This window comes from Sus scrofa, chromosome 14 (assembly GCF_000003025.6).
Source record: "Sus scrofa isolate TJ Tabasco breed Duroc chromosome 14, Sscrofa11.1, whole genome shotgun sequence".
NCBI classification, from domain to species: Eukaryota; Metazoa; Chordata; class Mammalia; order Artiodactyla; family Suidae; genus Sus; species Sus scrofa.
Genome location: NC_010456.5, coordinates 57,823,746 through 57,842,813, shown reverse-complemented (window position 1 = coordinate 57,842,813; position 19,068 = coordinate 57,823,746). Strand labels below are relative to the sequence as shown.

Here is a 19,068-nt window from a genome sequence, read left to right as displayed (position 1 = left end):
CCTTTACACGGCCCAATTTTTCTTTCCCCAGCAAGCTCAAGCACCATCACACTACCTGGTGCTCTTCTTTCCCACCTTCCCTCCCCCATTGTTCCTCTTCCTTTTCAGTCGGCATTTCTTGGGGGTGGCCCCCAAGACCACCTGGCAGCCCTGTAGACTGAATCTGAATGAGGGCAGCTGCAGAAAAGGAGCAGACCAGGGCTCAGGACAATGCTGGGTCTTCAGCTCTCAGCCTTGAGGTCTCCAGGTGGGGTATTGCCTAGGGACAGAGGGGAACAGGCATCTCTTTGGCCTCACCAGGGCTAAAGGATCATATTAGGATCCCAGAAAGCATCCTTTTCAAGGATCTTCACCAGCCCTTCATCACGGGAGCTGGATTGCCAGGCTTCCAGTCCCCCTGAAAGCCTCTGTTGGCTGAGATGTGCCATCAACTTTGGGGGTCACTCAACCATGGTGCAGGTCTCTCTCCTGCGTGTCCCCCGGTCTCCTCCCAGTCAAGTGACGCATCCTCCATGGTCCCTCCTCTGACCGTTCCAGCCTTTACTGATCTCTTTCTTCCGCCTGACTTTGCATGTACAGTTTTTTTGTTTTGTTTTCTTTTCTTTTCTTTTCAGGACGAAACCCGTGGCATATGGGATTTCCCAGGCTAGGGCTGAACTGGAGCTGCAGCTGAGGCCTATGCCACACCCACAGCAACAAGGGATCCAAACCACATCTGTGACCTACACTGCACAGCTCACAGCAATGCCAGATCCTTAACCCACTGAAGAAGGCTTACAGAGATAGAGTAGACATAGGTAGTTGTAGAAGTCCCAAAAAGGGGCCATTGATAAAGAGGGAAACTTAGGGGACTTTGAAAGATGACTGTAAGTTAATAATTGCTCAAGAGAACCATCAAAATGAGGCAGGCTTGCCTGACTAGCAGAGGCACAAGATGTTGGGGGGTGGGGGTGGGGTGAGGCCTTCATTCAGAGTCAGACCCAGGGCAGGAGTCCGAGGACTGATCTTCCACTGATTTGAATACACATTTTACGGGATACTAAGGAAGAGCTGCTGATCTAAGAAAGAGGAAGAGATGGTCTTTCCCAACCCCCACTCCCCTTGGATGACAAAACTGTAGCCCACCTAATCCTCAGGGCAGAGCCTCCTTGCCTGCCTGCTTGCATCTCTCACAAGCATCCTATCTTATTTCTTGCCTATCACTTTGTCTCTCGCTGAATTTCTTCTGCGTGGAGGCATGAAGAACCTGAACCTCAGTGAGTCCAGACACTGGGTGAGTGATTCTAATTTAAAAGCATGGGTGTAAGTCCCAATCTGGGTTTAGGCTAGGTTCAAGTCCTGGCACATGGGTTCAAATACCAGTCTGGGTTCTGGCTAGGTTCAGGCTGTTAGTGCTATCAATTTCAAGGCCAGGGATGGAATCTGCATCCTTATGGATACTAGTCAAGTTCATTTCAGCTGGAAACCATGCCCTTGATCAGGAATGGACAAGAGGACATGAGGGATGAGGTGGAGGGCCCAGGCTCCTGTGAGGATGCATGCAGCTAATTAAAATCCACGGCCTGCTTTGCTGGGCTCATTGTGCGAACAGCTCCAGGGATGATGTATTTCAGCCAAATTAAAAAGCATTTAGCTTCCCTTGCAGATGATTTATAGGGAAAGACAATGAACCTTGAATAAAGCTTGTCCATGAGTTCCCTGATGGCACAGCAGATTAAGGATCCAGCATTGTCATTTACAGCAGCTCAGGTCACTGCTGTGGCACAAGTCCAGTCCCGGCCTGGGAACTTCCACGTACTGTGGACACAGTCAGAAAAAAAAAAGGGAGAGGCCAGGAGTTCCTGTTGTGGCTCAATGGTGACAAACCCAACTAGGATACATGAAGACTCAGGTTTAATCCTTAGACTCGCTCAGTGGATTGGGGATCTGGTGTTGCTGTGAGCTGCAATGTAGGTTGCAGACACGGCTTGGATCTGACCTTGCTGTGGCTATGGCATAGGCTGGTGGCTGTAGCTCCAGTTCAACCCCTAGCCTGGGAAATTCCATATGCCCTGAGTATGGCCCTAAAAAAAGGGAGAGAGAGTGAGAGAGCCAGAGGTGTGTCTGGCTGGGCTGAGCAGGAGGACAGTGGCCGAGTCCCTCCCAGGACCCCAAAGTGACTTGGGGATGAGACAGCATGCCTGCTTAGCTCATTCATCACCCACTACCCACCAGAGCTGGTGAGCTGGTCCACGGAGACTCTGTGATAGGATATATTATCCTGGAAAGCACTTGGAGGAGATCAGCTTCAAGTCAGAGAGAGCCCTCCACAACCTCCACGCTCCATGTTATCGCACTGCCATCATCGGATCCTAGTAGAGGGAGGGGCAACAAGTGGAGGTGTCTCCAGGCCTCATGTGACCCTCGATTTGTGATATTGACCACATCTTCTTTTAGGACAAAAGTTAAAAATTTGCATCAGACAGACTCCAGTCCCCAAGTACCTGAATCGTATATATACACATATCGCGTATACGTACAGATAGACATGTATATATGTAGACACACACACGCTCACATATGTACGTGCACATGTATGTATGGTGGCCTTGGGCAGGTCCCTTAGCCTATGTGCCTTGGTTTCTCCATAGATAAAAGGAATTTTTTGTGTGTGGATTAAAGGAATTACTCTACTCTTTAGTGCTTTGCAGAGAAATCCAGCATATAGTAAACACTAGGTAAAATGCTATTGTCTTTTGTTAAATTTGTCCAAGTGCGACAAGGTTGGTGGCCAAAATGCAATGCCAGCTGTCTCAATGGCAACTGTTATTCAGTAAAGTGGGTAAGCTAAAGGGGTGGGAAAGAAATTCTATCCCAGGAGCTCAGATAAAGGTATTTTCATTTTGAATGAAAAAAAACAAAAAACAAAAAACAAACATAGTAGCTCGTGGATATTTAATATTTTTTTAAATTTAGACCTTAGGTATAAGAGTCTACTCACCAGTGTTTTGAACTATTTTAGTCTTTTTAGGATGGAAGCTATTTCAAATGTATCTTTGATCCCTACTGTTTTCCACAGTGCACAGTGTAAACCAGAGGAAGGAAGGTGGGAAGGAAGGGAGGGAGGGTGGGAGTGAAAGAGGAAGGGAAGGGGGAGGGGGGAAAGAAGAAGCGGGGAGGAAGGGAGGGAGGGTGAATATATTAAATTACCAGCTCTATGTGTATCAGCTATTGAATATTAATGAGATACAGCAATTTTTTTTTCTTAGTTTCTACACATCAGAGGCAGATTCTAACCAGAACAATTGCCAGATTATTCTGCCAACAATAGATTCTCCACTAAGGAATGAAAATGAACCTGAACAAAACAGAGCTGTGCAGTGTTGGCACTCCTGAGGAAATGACAAAGCCAAACGGAAGTTCAGCCCATGGGCCTCGTTTTCCTTGTACTTTCAGCTTGTCTTTGATGGTTCACTCTTACAACCTTCCTGGTCGACCCCCATCATCGGTTAAGAGGCTAAATGCTCTGTTTCTGCTGGTTCATCATTCTTTGTGGAATCTTTCTATGACCCCACTCTCAGTTGCCTGGTTTTCTGCACTTACTCTGATCATAGCCACACTTTTTAAGTGCACACAGCACAGCCAAAGGGTGTGCCAAGACTGCAGCCCAAGGCCGGGGACACCGACCAAAGTCAGAAAGTCAGAAAGCTGTCTTCTATTCCATAGGCTAGAGTTTCTGCCAAGCTCCATTCTCCCCATCCTACACCAGGACATGGTGCAATGAATATGCAGCCACTGGTCCAATGAGACAGAATATATACAAATATTTCCAAAAATATTTGTAAAATATTTTGCAAAATATCTATAAGCCTAGACATGTGCAGGTCTGCACCCACAATTGTTACTCCTAAATGTATTTATACAATAATTTAAACTTGGATTTCAAAAAGAAGCTCCACTAACTATATAAGTTCAATAAGAGGTTGAGTTTAAATGAACTATTTGTCTGAAAACTATACACGAATCTATCACCGAAGTCAATGTGTAACATTAGCATGGGTTTGAAAGGCATCAAATCAGGCTCAGTCTCACCTTTAGCACCTAATAGTGCCCTGACTTTGGTTGGTCAGGTTACTCAGTTTCTCCAAGGCTTGATTAATCTATAAAGTGGGAGTAGGGGTGGGGTAGATAGGAGAGTCTCTGCCTTACAAGGTGTATAAGAATTCAGTGGGTTAATACATGTCAAGTGTATTCAAGTTCATAAGTGGTCCATTTCTTTTCTTTTTCTTTTTTCTTTTTTGGCCTTTTTAGGGCCATATCTATGACATATGGAAGTTCCCAGGCTACAGGTCAAATCAGAGCCACAGCCACAGAACACCAGATCCGAGCCAAGTCTGCGACCTCCATCACAGCTCATGGCAATGCTGGATCCCGAACCTACTGAGTGAGGCCAAGGATGGAACCTGCATCCTCATAGATACTAGTCAGATTCGTTTCCACTGCGCCATGATGAGAATTCCATGAGTGGTCTCTTTCAAGGTTTGGTAGTTTTAAAACATCTTCATAAATTCTTGGACAGTCATTCAAGGTAGGGTCTTTGTCCCCAGTACCACCACGAATGTGATTAGCAGAGGACCAGAGCCATGTCTCTCTGCTGTGTCATGAATCACCACGAACTTAACTGAAGCCCCACCCCAATAGAAACTCAAAGTTCTGTAGGTCAGAGGTCCAGCTGTGGATGTTCTGGGTCAGCAGGATTTTCTGCTCAGATGTGGGCTGGGCTGAGTCCTTATTTTGGGGTCTCTGGGGAAGAATCTACATTCAAGCTCATCCCTGTGCTTAGCATTCAGGTCTTTGAGGTTGCAGGACTGAGGTTCCCATTTCCTTGCTGTCAGCTGGCTCTCAGCTGTAGTGTCCAACTGCACAGCTCCCTTTTCATTTTCCATCCTTTTGTTTTCTTCCCTGGCCTTCTATATACTTACCTTCCATTTGCTTGTCTCCCTGCATCAGAACATAAGCTTCATCAGGGCAAAGACTGTTGTCCTTATTGCTGTACATAAGTGCCTACAAAAGTTCCTGACGCTGAGTAGGTGGATGTTCACACTATAAAGACCATGCCACCTCTGTGTATAAAGCGATCCTTTAGATCATTGTCTTTTGAGGAATTTGTAATTGGGTGGCAGGAGAAGACCTCTGGGCTGTCACAGCTGTGGGGGCATGGTAACTAAGGGAGCACTAATGAGGGGCCAGGAGAATGAGAAAAGAATAACAGCCTGTCTTGAAGGATGAGTAAGAGGTGACTGCAGAGAGCAAGAGGGGATGCCTCTCAAGTGCCCCCTCCCTTTGTGCCTCTGCTCCAGTCAAGTTGGTTGGCAGCTGTCCTCAGTCTAGTATTGCAGTTGTTGCCAAAACTCGGCTTCTGTCCACTGGTGCTGAATAGAGAGGTGGAGACAGAGTTTTGAGTGAAGAAGAAAAAAATAGCTTTTATTGCTTTGCCAGGCAAAGGAGGCCACAGCAGGCTAATACCTTAAAGACTGTGCCCTCCATTGGGAAGAACTGTGGGGAGTTTTATGGAAAAAAGGAGAAAAAACATGTTTTCAGATAGGAATCAGGATTTGGGCAAGCATATGCATTCTTCCTTCTTTGGGGGAATCTTAGTCATCAAAGCTGGCGTCAGAACATCTCGGCATGATCCCGGTGGTGGTTTTCTGCGTTATTGCCTGGAATAATTGCACTCGTGAAAAGGGCATATTGATCAGAGATTAGAACAAACTAGGAAAGTTCCTGAAAAACATGCGGTACTAATCTATAACCCACTAGCAATTGTGCTTGGGGTGCCTAATCTTTAGTTTATGGGTGATTGTGTTTAGGGTGCAGTTAAGCCAGGGGGGACAAGGAAGGACTCTAACTGTCCAGTTTTAAAGTATCCATTTCTAAAAGAAGCATAAGGAATATCACTTTTCTCTTAGGTGTGTAAGATGCCTACATCATTATGTGTATCCCTTGAGAAGAAACCAGGATGCGCCAAGGCTGTGCTATTATTTCTGGTTTTTTTTTTGGGGGGGCGGGAGGTTTGTTTTGGCTTTTTGTCTTTTCAGGGCCTCACTCACAGCATATGGAAGTCCCCAGGCTAGGGGTCTAATCAGAGCTGTAGCCACTGGCCTACGATACAGCTCTCGGCAACGCTGGATCTTTAACCCACAGGGCGAGGCCAGGGATCGAACCCACCACCTCATAGTTCCTAGTCGGATTTGTTTCTGCTACACCAGGTTGGGAACTCCATGTACTATTATTTCTTGACTGTTCCTCACTGTCTTTGCATCCCCTTCCTTCTCTGATCAACAACGTCTGAACCTGCCCCTTGGAACTCAGGGAAGGCTATGGAGGCAGAATGAGGCCCATATCCTAAAAACAAGAAATAGGGGACACAGAAAGGCTATTGTGTCCAGGAGCCCCACACGGCCCTGCTCAGATACACAGTGAGCACCATGGTTAAAAGCTAGAGGTCAAATACAGGTCCTGGGTTTCTGTGCAGCTGACTAAGCTTGGGTCATGTGCTTTCAGGAGCCAGTCACTGAGCTGGGAAGATGGAATGATCTCATTAGTTAGGCTTGGGTCATGTGCTCCCCTAGAGAAAGGGGGAGGATCCGCCTCTTTTCAATCACAGGGACTGGACTGGAGGAGGAATGTTCCATTAAGGAGGATTGAGGTGCAGCTTACACTGGAGCAAATGAATGCAAGCTGGCAGCACGTGGTCACATTTGCTGTTTCCCCTTTCATATTTTCACATCCCCAAGCAACCATATTCTTTGTTTTCATTTACTCAGGACCTATCCCAAACTACCTATCAGAACCCTGGTTCTGTGTCCAGGCTGTGTATGTGTGTGTGTGGGGGGTGACAGGGGAGGCATCCAGGCAGGCTGTACAGAGAGAGGGGGCGTGGGGGTGCAGGGTCACCCTTGCTTCTGCACAGTGATCAGGACTCAGAGGACTAACAGATCAGGCTTCAGGAACTGTGTCATATAGGGTTTCTAGTTATCACCGCTGACGTGATGATTTCTTTCTTTTTCTTTTTTTGTCTTCCATGCAGCATATGGAAGTTTCTGGGCCAGGGATCGAATCTGAGCCACAACTGTGACCTACACCACAGTGTCAGCAATGCCAGATCCTTAACCCACTGCACCAGGCCTGGGACTGAACCAGTGCCCCAGCAGCAAACCGGAGCTGCTGCAGAAACAACACTGGATCCTTAACCAACTGTGCCACAGTGGGAACTCTGACAAGATGATGTCTTTTTTTTTTTTTTTTTTTTTTTTTTTTTTGGTTGCTTTTTAGGGCTGCACCCGCAGCATATGGAGGTTCCCAGGCCAGGATCCAATCAGAGCTACAGCTGCCAGCCTATACCATAGCCACAGCAATGCCAGATCTGAGCCACATCTGCAACCTACACCACAGCTTACGGCAACGCCAGATCCTTAACCCATTGAGCGAGGGCAGGGATCAAACCCGCAACCTCATGGTTCCTAGTTGGATTTGTTTCCACTGTGCCAAGACAGAAACTCCTGACAAGATGATTTCTTTATGAAAAAGATCCTTTACTCAGAATAGCTAGCTTATAGTGAACTATTGTGACAAGGAAACTGTGTTTACTGTCTTAGTCCAGTCAGGCTGCTATAACAAACCACCCCAGACTGGGTGGCTTATAGCAACAGGCATTTATTTCTCACAGTTCTGGGGGCACAAATCCTGAGGTCAGGGTGCCAGAAGAATCTGGTGAGGGGCCTCTTCTGTGTTGCAGATTCTCAGTTTCCTCACATGGAGAAAGGAGCTAAGGAGCTCCCTTAGGCCTCTTTTTCAGAAGGGCACTAATCCCCTTCATGGGGGCTCCACCTCCTTGACCTAATCACCTCCCAAAGGCCCCGCCTCTAGTGCAAAACTGGGCCAGCCCTGGCAAAGCAGAGATGTGAAAGCAAAGAGGCAAAAAACCCAGCATTTCTTAGAACTGTGGGGATTTTGGAATTGTAGAGATTTGAGATATGTGTTTACAAACTGCTTTAATAAGCAGCTGTGCTGCATCCTATCAAAAGGGAGCCTGCACCCAGGTGCTGCAGGAAGAAGAACTAGAATTATCTGTTCCTTAGGTAATTCTATCTGGCTTGGATAGTAAGCAAAAGTTAGGTTCAGTGCAGTGCTTTAATAACCTATTTATTTTAAAATGTGTTTCTCATTACGTTCTCCTCTCTTTTGTTGTTGATCTCTAATATAAGGTATTTCATCCATTGTTATTGATGTACAACACACAAAGGAAACTGTACAAATCAAAGACTTAGATCAATGAAGTATCATAAAGTGAAGACACCCATGTAATCACCACCCAAGCAAAAAGATTTAATGGGAAAAGAACAGCCAATGAAAGAAGAAATTTTCCTTTTGTTCTGAAACATCAGTTCTCAAACATCTGGGGTCTATATGTTCCTTGATCTACCTAAACTGATGTCTGCTGGTAGCTACCAGAATTCCAGGCATATGTAACATCAAAATAAAATAAGTCAACTTCTGGTGAATCTAGCAGATACAACTGCTTTGATGAATGGAAAATGTTACATAATTATCATTTAAAAATAAGACGTTTTGTATAAAAATAACAGTATGCATATGACTGTACATGGTTTTTTTTGGTGGAAATTGCTTTTAATGGTTTACTTGGCTATATCAGCAGTTCGTGATTCCACTTTTCACGGAGGTGAAAGATAATCTGGGTGGAAAGCCCTACATTTCTAGCGAGGCTGCGTTATAAATGTTACAGAAGTGAGGGTGACAATTAGAGTGTACAAATCTGATTTTAAATGATTCCTTTTCCAACAGCAAGAAAGAGGCCACCTTGGAGATCATGTGTGAGTGCTCACTGAAATTAAGTTGAGCACTCACTGAAATTGCTTTATCAGACTGGATGCTTTATCAGAATGACTGACCACGACAAACTGTACACAGGTTAGACTGCAAGAGTTTACAGGTAACTCTGGCCCAAGGCCATTGCCGCTTCATTCCGCAAGCTGAAACACCTCAGGCGGTTAGGTGAGGAGGAAAAGCCACTTAATGCTTTGCACAGGGAGCGTCTTGCATTGGATTACATTTATGGAATGGTGCCAAGAAGGTGAAATTGGTCTTTATAAGCACGGTTGAAGACAGGACTTTGGAAACTGCCGAGGACTTTAAACAGTAACAAAACAAAACAAAAAAGATCCAGATGCTCAGGGCTCGCCCAAGATCAATCACTCTAAATCTCTGGAAGTCGGAGCCCGGCAACAAGCACAGTTAACCAGGCAATTCTACTCTGCAGCCAGAGCTGACAATACTGGGTAAATAGTTCCAATCGTTAGCAAAGCCTCCTCCTTTGGGAAAGGCTTCCAGACCTAAACTTCCTTCAGGAGGGCTGTCCCCGTAGCCTAGGGACAATTCAGATCGCAGGTCCTCGTCTCGAGGCAGAGTTCGGGCAACTGCGCTCACCTGGCTTAGTAACACGTTCTTACGCACATCTTCTGGTAAACACCCCAACGACGTGCAACACCGAGGCTGAAGCACAAGAACGCACAGGACCAGACCACGCCCATTCCGTCCTAGAAGAACTGAGGCCGTCCTCCTGAACCCAGGCTGAGAGCGAAGGGCGCATGCGCGGACCAGGCGGAACGCGCCTGCGCGTCCGTGGGGGCTGGGCTTCCGGCCGGCGGAGGTGGGGACCGCTGCTCTGGGGGGGTGGGGTGGACCCTGGGTCGTGACCCGCACCCCTACGTGCTGTGCTAATTCTACCGCGGCTCCCACCCGTGTCTTGACCCCTGCCCACCGGTATGGCTCGGCACGTGTTCCTGACTGGGCCCGCAGGTAACCCCGCCAAGGGGGGGGCGGAGGGGGTCGGCGGGTGCGCTCCCGGAGGGTCTCCTCAATGGCCTCTAAAATTCCCGGTGGAAATCACAGGAGTGGTAGTCTGATGCCTCCGTATTCTCTCCCAGAAAACGTGATTGTGAGTTCATAAGAGACGTGAAATGAAGCCACTGCAGGGGAACAAGAACCGACTTGTAGTCAGACGCGGGCTTCTTTATTGAATTAAATAGCAGGGTCGGGGCAGCAGCAGTAAATCCTGCACCTTTGAAGTTGTGTTATGCACCCCTGCCACCAAGGTGATTGATAGGAAGTCACACGTGCTGTTGGTTCTGGGGCACCTGGCCTGCATTTATCATGAAAGGAATTGAGGGATTTCAGTTGGAGGATAGTGAAACAAAAGCTGTAACTTGTTCCCCATCCACGTTCAGTGATACCCCTGAATTCCCTCCATGAATGATACCTCAGGTTGAGAATCTTGGTACCTCCCCTCTCTCCCCAAGTGCCGGTCCCTTATGTCTTTTTTTTTTTTTTTTTTTTTTTTTTTTTAAGGGCTGCATCCATGGCACATGGAGGTTCCCAGGCTAGGGGTCAAATCGGTGCTGTAGCCACTGGCCTACGCCACAGCCACGCCAGATCCTAGCAGTGTCTTTGACCTACACCACAGCTCACTGGCAACGCTGGATGCTTAACCCACTGAGCAAGGCCAGGGATGGAACCCACAACCTCATGGTTCCTAGTCGGATTCGGTTTGTGTGGGTCCCTTCTAATGGTCTCCTTGGGCACATCCCTTAACCCTGTGGCTGTGAAGTTCTCATCCGTTCAAATGAGAGACTGGAGGAGTAGATAGATGCCTTTTAAGCCAAGATGCAGCTCATGGGTAAGACATGACTAAAAGAAGAGACAGGAAGGTTGTGGCAGCATCAGATAGGTTAAGGGGGAAAAATAAAAGAGATGGGCTTAGAGTGCAGCAAGTGATTTCTTCAGCTTCTTTGCAGTTTTCAAGTTTGCTGTGAGTTCATAGCAAGTGTAACCCTGGGCCTGAATTTCTTTCACTTTATTTTAATGATTATGTTTAGCCTTAAGTAGCAAAGGCTAACTTAATATTGCACATTTGGGAATTTTATTTGTACCAGACAATGGTACGGTGGGGAGTGGAGGGTGTTTTGAGAAATTTCTAATATCCAGAGGTACTCCTTAATATTGTAAAGGACTGTCTTCTGAAAGTTGATTGCCAGTCCTTTATTTGAAACCTGGAATGCAGTTTTCTCAGCAGACTGGCCCTAAGACATCAATGTGTTTCATAACAGAGGTGGCTTGTTACTATGATTGTACCTGCCTGAGTCCTGGAGGTGGGTGGGGACAGAGTCTGGCCAGTACTGTTCTTTCCATTTCCTTCTTTATAAAAGTTTTATGTATATACACATCGTTGAAAGACTTAATCCTACAGGATAGCTCTCTCTCTCTCTTTTTTTTTTTTTTTTTAACTCTTTAGGGCTGCACATGTGGCATACGGATGTTCCCAGGTTAGGGATCGAATCGGAGCTGTAGCTGCTGGCCCGAGTCCCAGCCACAGCAATGCTAGATCCGAGCTGTGTCTTGAGCTACATCACAGCTCATGGCAATGCTGGATCCTTAACCACAAGTAGGGTCGACGTCAGAGATCAAACCCCCATCCTCATAGATACTAGTCAGATTTGTTTCCACTGGGCCACAATGGGAACTCTGGCATTTAGCTTTTTTTTCCAACTTCTACCTATACAGCCCGTGATCCATACTGGAGGGCTTTCTCTGGTCACTGGAGCCCTCCCTGCCTGCATGCAGGCCACACAGGGCAGGCCTGAAAGGCCAGAGAATTCTCTCCCTCCAGGGGCAGCCATGACTCATGAAAGATGGAAGTTAGTGGGTAGGCTCCTTACTCCCTCACTCCTCAGACAGCAGAACGCTGAGCCACGTGTCCAAAACTGTCTCCTAGGACTCCCCAGTGGGATTAAGCTACCCACAGTGGTAACATCTTTGATAATCTGATTACCTCCCTACCAGCATGCCATCTTGGGTTGTTGCATCCCAAATTAAACTACCTACCCTTGAGTCTTTATTTCAGGGAGGGCTCTATGGAAGAACCAGAACCAAAATAAATCTGAAGCTTTCTGACCTGTTCTTGTCTATGCCTGGTGTGGGCCTTTCATTTGGGTTCTCCTTCACACAGGTTACTCCTTAGCTGGTATAGACAACACTAGGGGAGCAGCTTAGTTAATGGAGATGAAAAATTAACTGAAAGATTTCTAGAGCTGAAGAGGGGGGAAAAAAGGCATGGCATATGGAAGTTTCTGGGCTAGGAGATGAATCACAGCTGCGGCTGCTGGCCTACACCACAGCCACAGCAACGCAGGATCTGAGCAGCATCTGTGACCTATACCACAGGTGATGGCAAAGCCAGATCCTTAACCCTCTGAGTGAGGCCAGGTATCGAACCTGCATCCTCACACACACTAGTCACATTCACTACCATTGAGCCATGATGGGAACTCCTGGGTATTACTCTTGATTTAAGAAAAAACAAAGCTATGTACCTTATGAAAAAGACAAAATGAAAGAGCTGTAACAAAAGGGGACATCTTTAGATACCTACCTATCTGTTAGGGAGAACACTGTCAAGCAAGAAGAGGCACTGGGTTCAAGCCCCCCCCCCCTTCTTCCCTCTTCAGCTCTAGAAATCTTTCAGTTAATTTTTCATCTCCATTAACAATGTACAAGGGTTCCCTTTTCTCCACATCCTTGCCAGCATTTGTCTTTTGTGGTCTTTAAAAGAAAGAAAGGAATACTACTATGTATGTTTGCTGTTTCTTAACCTACTTTTTTTTATCATATATTATTTTCATATATTGTGGTCTGTTTTCCATGCTAAACCATAAACTCTTTAATGGCTGCATGTGTGTTTGTGTCATTATACTTAAACAATAGTTTAATGTTCCCTAAAGGATCAGCATTAAGTTGTGTTTAATGTTTTGCCCAAGCATGAAGAATGCTGAAGTGAATGTTTTATTTCGTATATCTCTGTCAGATTCATTACTGAGGATGAATTTCTAGGTGTGGAGTTGCCGTGTGCTCTGGTGGGCACAATTGAAATGGCCCTTCAGAAAAGTCCCAAGAAAATGGGTGTGAAGCATAGAGACTAAGGCCTGGCACTGTAGTGTCAGTGACTAATATTATTACATTATGTGTAAACACCTAAGACTTAATCAGAGTAGTCCCTGGGCCAGGCTGGGAGGAAAGGAAGGAGTCCTGGGTGGGGAGGACCAGGGGGTGGAGGTGCATAGGTTATACTTTGGGGAGGGGTTGGGGACAAGCCAAAGGAATATTTAGGGACACTCTAGGAGGTGATGGAAGGGGTTGCCAACCTCGTGGAATTGAAAAAGTTGAAAAACCACCACTTTAGTGGTGTTAGTGGTATTTCACAGTCACATTTTCAGGAGACACACAGTGTAAGTTTATGTTAAACAGAGGCCAGAGTATTTTTTTTTTTTTTTTTCTTTTTAGGGCTGTACCTGTTTACATATGGAAGTTCCCAGGCTAAGAGTTGAATGAGAGCTACAGCTGCCAGGCTACGCCACAGCCACAGCCACACCAGATCCGAGCTGTGTCTGCAACCTACACCACAAACTCACAGCAACATCAAATCCCCAACCCTGAGGGAGGCCAGGAATTGAACCTGCATCCTCATGGGTCCTAGTTGGGTTCATAACCCACTGAGCCACATGGGGAACTCCAGGCCCGAGTATCTTGAAGGTTGACATCCTAACTTAAAAGTGTCCAGCCTTTGACAGAAGCAGGAACAACTCCGCTTTCTAGGTTTAAAAGTTTGCTCACCCAGTGAGAGTAAACCTAGGAGAAAATGGAAGCTTGTTTCATAGGATGCAAATTGCTCTTGAGATGATCATCAGAAAACCACTCAACTGGTTCTTAGATCCTATATGTGACAAAACTAATAATGTTTCAGAATTTAAAAATAAACTTCAGGATACCATAAGGGTTTTTATTATGCTTGTTTCTACTTGAAATTAAAAAGTTTGAACACCTGGAGCAATCAGAATTAAGTGAAGTTAATATTCATAAAATCCTCGTGCAGCCCATTTCTTTCCTCATGGTGATTGCTTCTATCGAGGGAGTGGTTCCTAATGGGCTTTTTTTCTTTTTTTTTTAAGGAGTTGGAAAAACAACATTGATCCAGAAAGCCAGTGAAGCTCTAAAATCCTCTGGTGTGCCTGTCGATGGATTTTATACAGAAGAAGTCAGACAGGGAGGAAGAAGAATAGGATTCGATGTTGTCACGTTATCTGGCATGCGGGGACCTCTGTCTCGGATTGGGTAATGCACCTTCATTTCTACTGTGTTTATTCTCCCTGGGCCCAGGGCTGAGCCAGGTGATCTTTTTTCTCTTGAAGAATTTTGAGTCTTTAGAGATTTCTCCGAAAAGGAAGACTGAGATTGAAACCATCATGTGAAAAGTGACGTTGAAAATAACATATTTCACTTAACACTTATTCCACTGAGTCATAAGCTCTTCTCACTTGCTAATCCATAGCCCTGCTTCTCCTGCCACTTCTTGAAGATGAACGGTGCACCAGCTCCCTGGGGTCACTGCCAGGCCGTGGGTGGTGGTGTGCACAGCCATATTAGCTCCACTCCCAGGAGAGAACGTACAATTAGATCAGCTTTGCTCGCTGCCACTTTTTGTGTGGGTGATTTTTAAGGATGATTTAGCACACGCAGAAGGCCACAGGCCCAGTGGAGCAACTGAACACCAGAAATCAATACAGGAGTCTTTCAACAAAGGATGCCCTGTCTTTTCATTCAGGTCCACGCCTCCGCCTGGAAAGCGTGAGTGCCGAGTGGGGCAGTACGTGGTGGATCTGACTTCCTTCGAGCAGCTAGCGCTTCCCGTCTTGAGGACTGTGAGTATTTCCACTTCTTGAGCCCATCTGTTCTGTGTGCATTGTGGGAATTGCTGGCCCTTAAACAGAGTGGCTTTTGCTCTGAAAGAGAGGCCAGTTTTGTGCTCGTGGCTTGAAAGTCTGCAAGTGAGTGAGCCTCAGGAAGGATATGCCACATAATTTGCTGTCACTCTGAACTACAGGTAAATTCTGTGTTGCAGCATGTGTAAATATTTTATTTATTTATTTTTATTTTTTATTTTTGTCTTGTGAGGGCTGCACTGCAGCATGTGGAGGTTCCCAGGCCAGGGGTCAAGTCAAAGCTACAGCTGCCTGCCTATGCCACAACCGCAGCAACACCAGATCTAAGCCACTTCTGTGACCTACACCACAACTCACAGCAACCCTAGATCCTTAACCCACTGAGCAAGGCCAGGGATTGAACCCGTGTCCTCATGAATACTAGTTGGGTTAACCGCTGAGCCATGATGGGAACTCAATGTGTAAATATTTTATACTGGGAGAGCTCTGATGCCTAGCTACCAAGGTTCCCAAAGGTAAACCTTTCCTTGGCCTTTTCTTGTTTATATCTTAACCCTGTTTTGACAGCACCACAAACAAACATTTAAGAATGTAAAATGTCTTTATGAACGTAATGGTAAGCCCCTAGCTCATCATATCACAGTATATTACCTGTTATTTTTTTATGCAGTATTATCGAGATATAATTCATATACCATACAATTACCCATTTAAAATGTACAGTTCATTTTTTCTCATAGGTTCACAGGATTGTACAACCAGTTATGCACAGCTTAATTTTAGAACATTTTTGTCATCCCCAAAAGAAACTCCATACCCATTAAGCAGTCTCCATTCTTATGTCCCTTAAGCCCCTGGCAACCACTACCCTGCTTTCTTTTTTCTATAGATTTAACTGTTCTGAGTATTTCCTAAAAGGGGGATAATACAATATGTGGTCTTTTGTGACTAGCTTATTTCACTTAGCATGATATTTATAGGCTTTATCTATATCACAGTATGTATCAATACTCCATTCCTCTTTATGACTGTGTAATATTCCATTATATGCATATACCACATTTTATTTATTCTTCAGTTGATGAACATTTGGATAAGTTTCCACTTTTTAGCTATTATGAATAATGTTCTCAACATTGGCATACAGGTTTTTGGATAGACGTCTGTTTTTAGTTCTCTGTGGGTGAAAATGCTAGGTCATAAGGTCATGCTATATATAACTTTTTGAGAAATTACTTGAATGTTTTGAAAACCAGCTGCACCATTTTACATTCCCACCAGCAATAGATAAAGGTTTCAGTTTCTCCACATCCTTGCCAGTTATTACTGTTTTTTAAATTGTAACCATTCTAGTAGGTATGAAGCAATATCACATTTTGGGTTCAATTTGCATTTCCCTATTGACCTATTGATATTGAGCATCTTTTCATGTACTTATTGGCCATTTGTGTATCTTCTTTGGAGAAGTATCTATTTCTTTTGCCCATTTTTAAATAGGTTCAGTTGTCTTTTATTACTAGTTGTAAGATTTCTTTATAAGTTCTGGGATACCAGTTATCAGATATACAAATTGCAGGTCTACGGTTGGCTCTCCTTATCCATGGGTTCCATGTCTGTAGATGTGGAGGACCAACCACTATTCTGTTTTATATGAGGGACTTGTCAGTGGATTGGGTGTTGGGGCAGGGTCCTGGAACCAGTCCCCTGCAGATGTGAGGGATGACTGTATTTGCCCACTCTATAGCTGTGTTCACTTTCTTGATGGTGCATTTTGAAACACGGATGTATTTACTTTGGAAAAGTCTAGTTTATCTATTTCCCTTATGTTTGTGCTTTAGATGTTTAATCAAAGAAGGCTTTGCTAACACAGTTTCATAAAGATTTACTCCCATGTATTCCTTCAGGAGTTTTATGGTTTTACTGATGCATTTATGCCTGTGGTCTGCTTTGAATTGGTATTTGTATATGGCATAATGTATGGATCCAAAGTCATCCTTTTACATATAAATATATCCAGTTGTTTCAGAACCGTTTGTTGAAAAGACTATTCTTTCTTCATTTAATTGTCTTGGCACTCTTGTTGAAATCAGTTGACCATAATCGAAGGATTAATTTTGGATTTTTAGTACTATTCCATTTATCCTGTGTCACTTCCATTGGTTCTTACATCAGAACCACACTGCCTTGATTACTGAAGCTAGGATTTTGATATTGTATTGAATCTGTAAATCAATTTGGGGAGTATGAGCCACCTCAACAGTATTAAATCTTTTGATCCATGAATATAACATCTTTCCATTTACTTAGACTTTCTTAATTTCTTTTTTCTTTTTTTCTTTTATTTTTCCTTTTTTTGCCCTTTTTTTTTTTTGCTGTACTCGCAGCATATGGAGGTTCCCAGGCTAGGGGTCAGATTGGAGCTACAGATGCTGGCCTACACCACAGCCACAGCAACACAGGATCTGAGGCACATCTGCGATCTACACCACAGCTCACGGCAACACCAAATCCTTAACCACTGATTGAACCTACCTCATGGTTCCTAGTCTGATTCATTTCAGCTGCTCCATGATGGGACCTCCTTCTTTAATTTCTTTAAATAATACTGTTTTGAAGTTTCCAGTATACAAGTTTTATGCTTTTTTTTTAAAAAAAAATTGTACCTTTTTGATGCTATTGTAAACGGAATCATTTTCTTAATTTTATTTTTGGAATGTTCATTACTAATGTACAGGAATACTATTGATTTTTGTGTATTGGTCTTGTATCCTGCAACCTTGCTAAACTCATTTGTTCTAGTTCTTTAGTAGATTCTTTAGGATTGTCTGTATAGAAAATTTTATCCTCTGCAATGGGGATAACTTTCCTTCTTCCTTTCCTAATTGCCTGAGCCAGAAGCTCCTGTTCAGTGTTGAGTAGAAGTGTCAAAAGTGGACCTTCTGGCATTGTTCCTGATCTTAGGAAGGACGCATTCAATCCCCATCATCGAGTGTGATGTTAGCTAAGGTCACTGCCAGGTTGAGGAAGCTCCTTTCTATTTCTGTTTATGTTTTAAATGAGGAAGCGTTGGATTTTGTCAAAATCTTTTGCTGCATTGATAGTGTGGAACACTGTCACATTAGGTGGCTTCTATCCTTTATGTTATTAATATAGTATTTTATATGAATTCACATTTGCATGTTAAACCAGCCTTGTTTTCATGAAATAAATCCCTTTTGGTCATGGGGTATGTGTAGTAGTTCTGTATCTTGCTGGATTCTGTTTGCTAGTATTTTGTTGAGGATTTCCCCATCTGTATTTGTTAGGGATTTGGGCTGTAGCTTTCATTTCTTGTAACAGTTCTGTCTGATTTTTACACTGGGTAATTCTGCTCTGGTAGAATGTATTAGGAAGTACTCATTCCTCTTCTAATTTTTTGGAAGAGTTTGCCAAGGATGGATATTAATTTTTCTTGCAATGTTTGCCAGAAGGCACAAGTGAAGCCATGCGGGCCCGGGTTTTTCTTCAGGGGAAGCTTTTTAATTATGAATTCAATGTTTTTTACTTGTTATGGGCCTGCTGATTTTTATTTCTTGTTGAGTGAGTTGTGGTAATTTGTGTCTTTTAGTAATTTGTCCCCGTCATTAGATAATGTCATCCGATGTGTTGGCATACACTTGTTCATATACATTCCTTTCTATTTTGCAAGGCCTGTAGTTTCCCTTCTTTCATGCATTTTAATTATTTAAAATCCTCTCTTTTTAGGGGGTCAATCTAGCTAACCTTTTGTCAATTTAGTCGATTGTTTCAAAGAACCAACTTTTGGTTTTGTTGATTATATATATCACTTGTTTTTTACCTTCATTCATAAAATATTTATCAAATCCTGGATAAACAGACATGAAGAAAACACATTTTCAACTCTCTCAAAACTCTCATTCAGGTGGGAAATGTAGACATTGAATGAATGTGTAATTGTCATAAATACTGTTAGGATTAAAAGCAGGGTGCTCTGAGAGGCAAGAGGAGCCGACTTGAAATCTGTGAGTAGGAAGGAGCTCTGAGGAGGTGACATTTGGACTGAAATGAAAAGATGGAGAATATCGTGGTGTTGTACTGGGGGGTCTGGGGAGAATGTTGTAGATGACGGACAGGCCCCAGGCAGGAACGGGTGGGGAAGGAGGTACATGGGGAGAGTAAGGTGGGTAGGGCTGCTGGATGTGGGGTCCCTGTGGACCATATTAAGGAATGTGGGTTA

General features: G+C 44.3%; 1 protein-coding gene across 1 annotated transcript in view; it reads left to right on the top strand.

Annotated features, from left to right (window-relative positions):
• The window catches only part of NTPCR (nucleoside-triphosphatase, cancer-related), a 30,592-nt gene continuing 21,182 nt past the window's right edge, over nucleotides 9,659–19,068 (top strand). Inside the window, exons 1-3 of the mRNA XM_021072791.1 lie at nucleotides 9,659–9,858; nucleotides 14,061–14,223; nucleotides 14,714–14,810. Of these exons, the coding sequence (XP_020928450.1) occupies nucleotides 9,825–9,858; nucleotides 14,061–14,223; nucleotides 14,714–14,810 (294 nt within the window). The 5' untranslated portion in view covers nucleotides 9,659–9,824. The remainder of the gene's footprint in view (nucleotides 9,859–14,060; nucleotides 14,224–14,713; nucleotides 14,811–19,068) is intronic.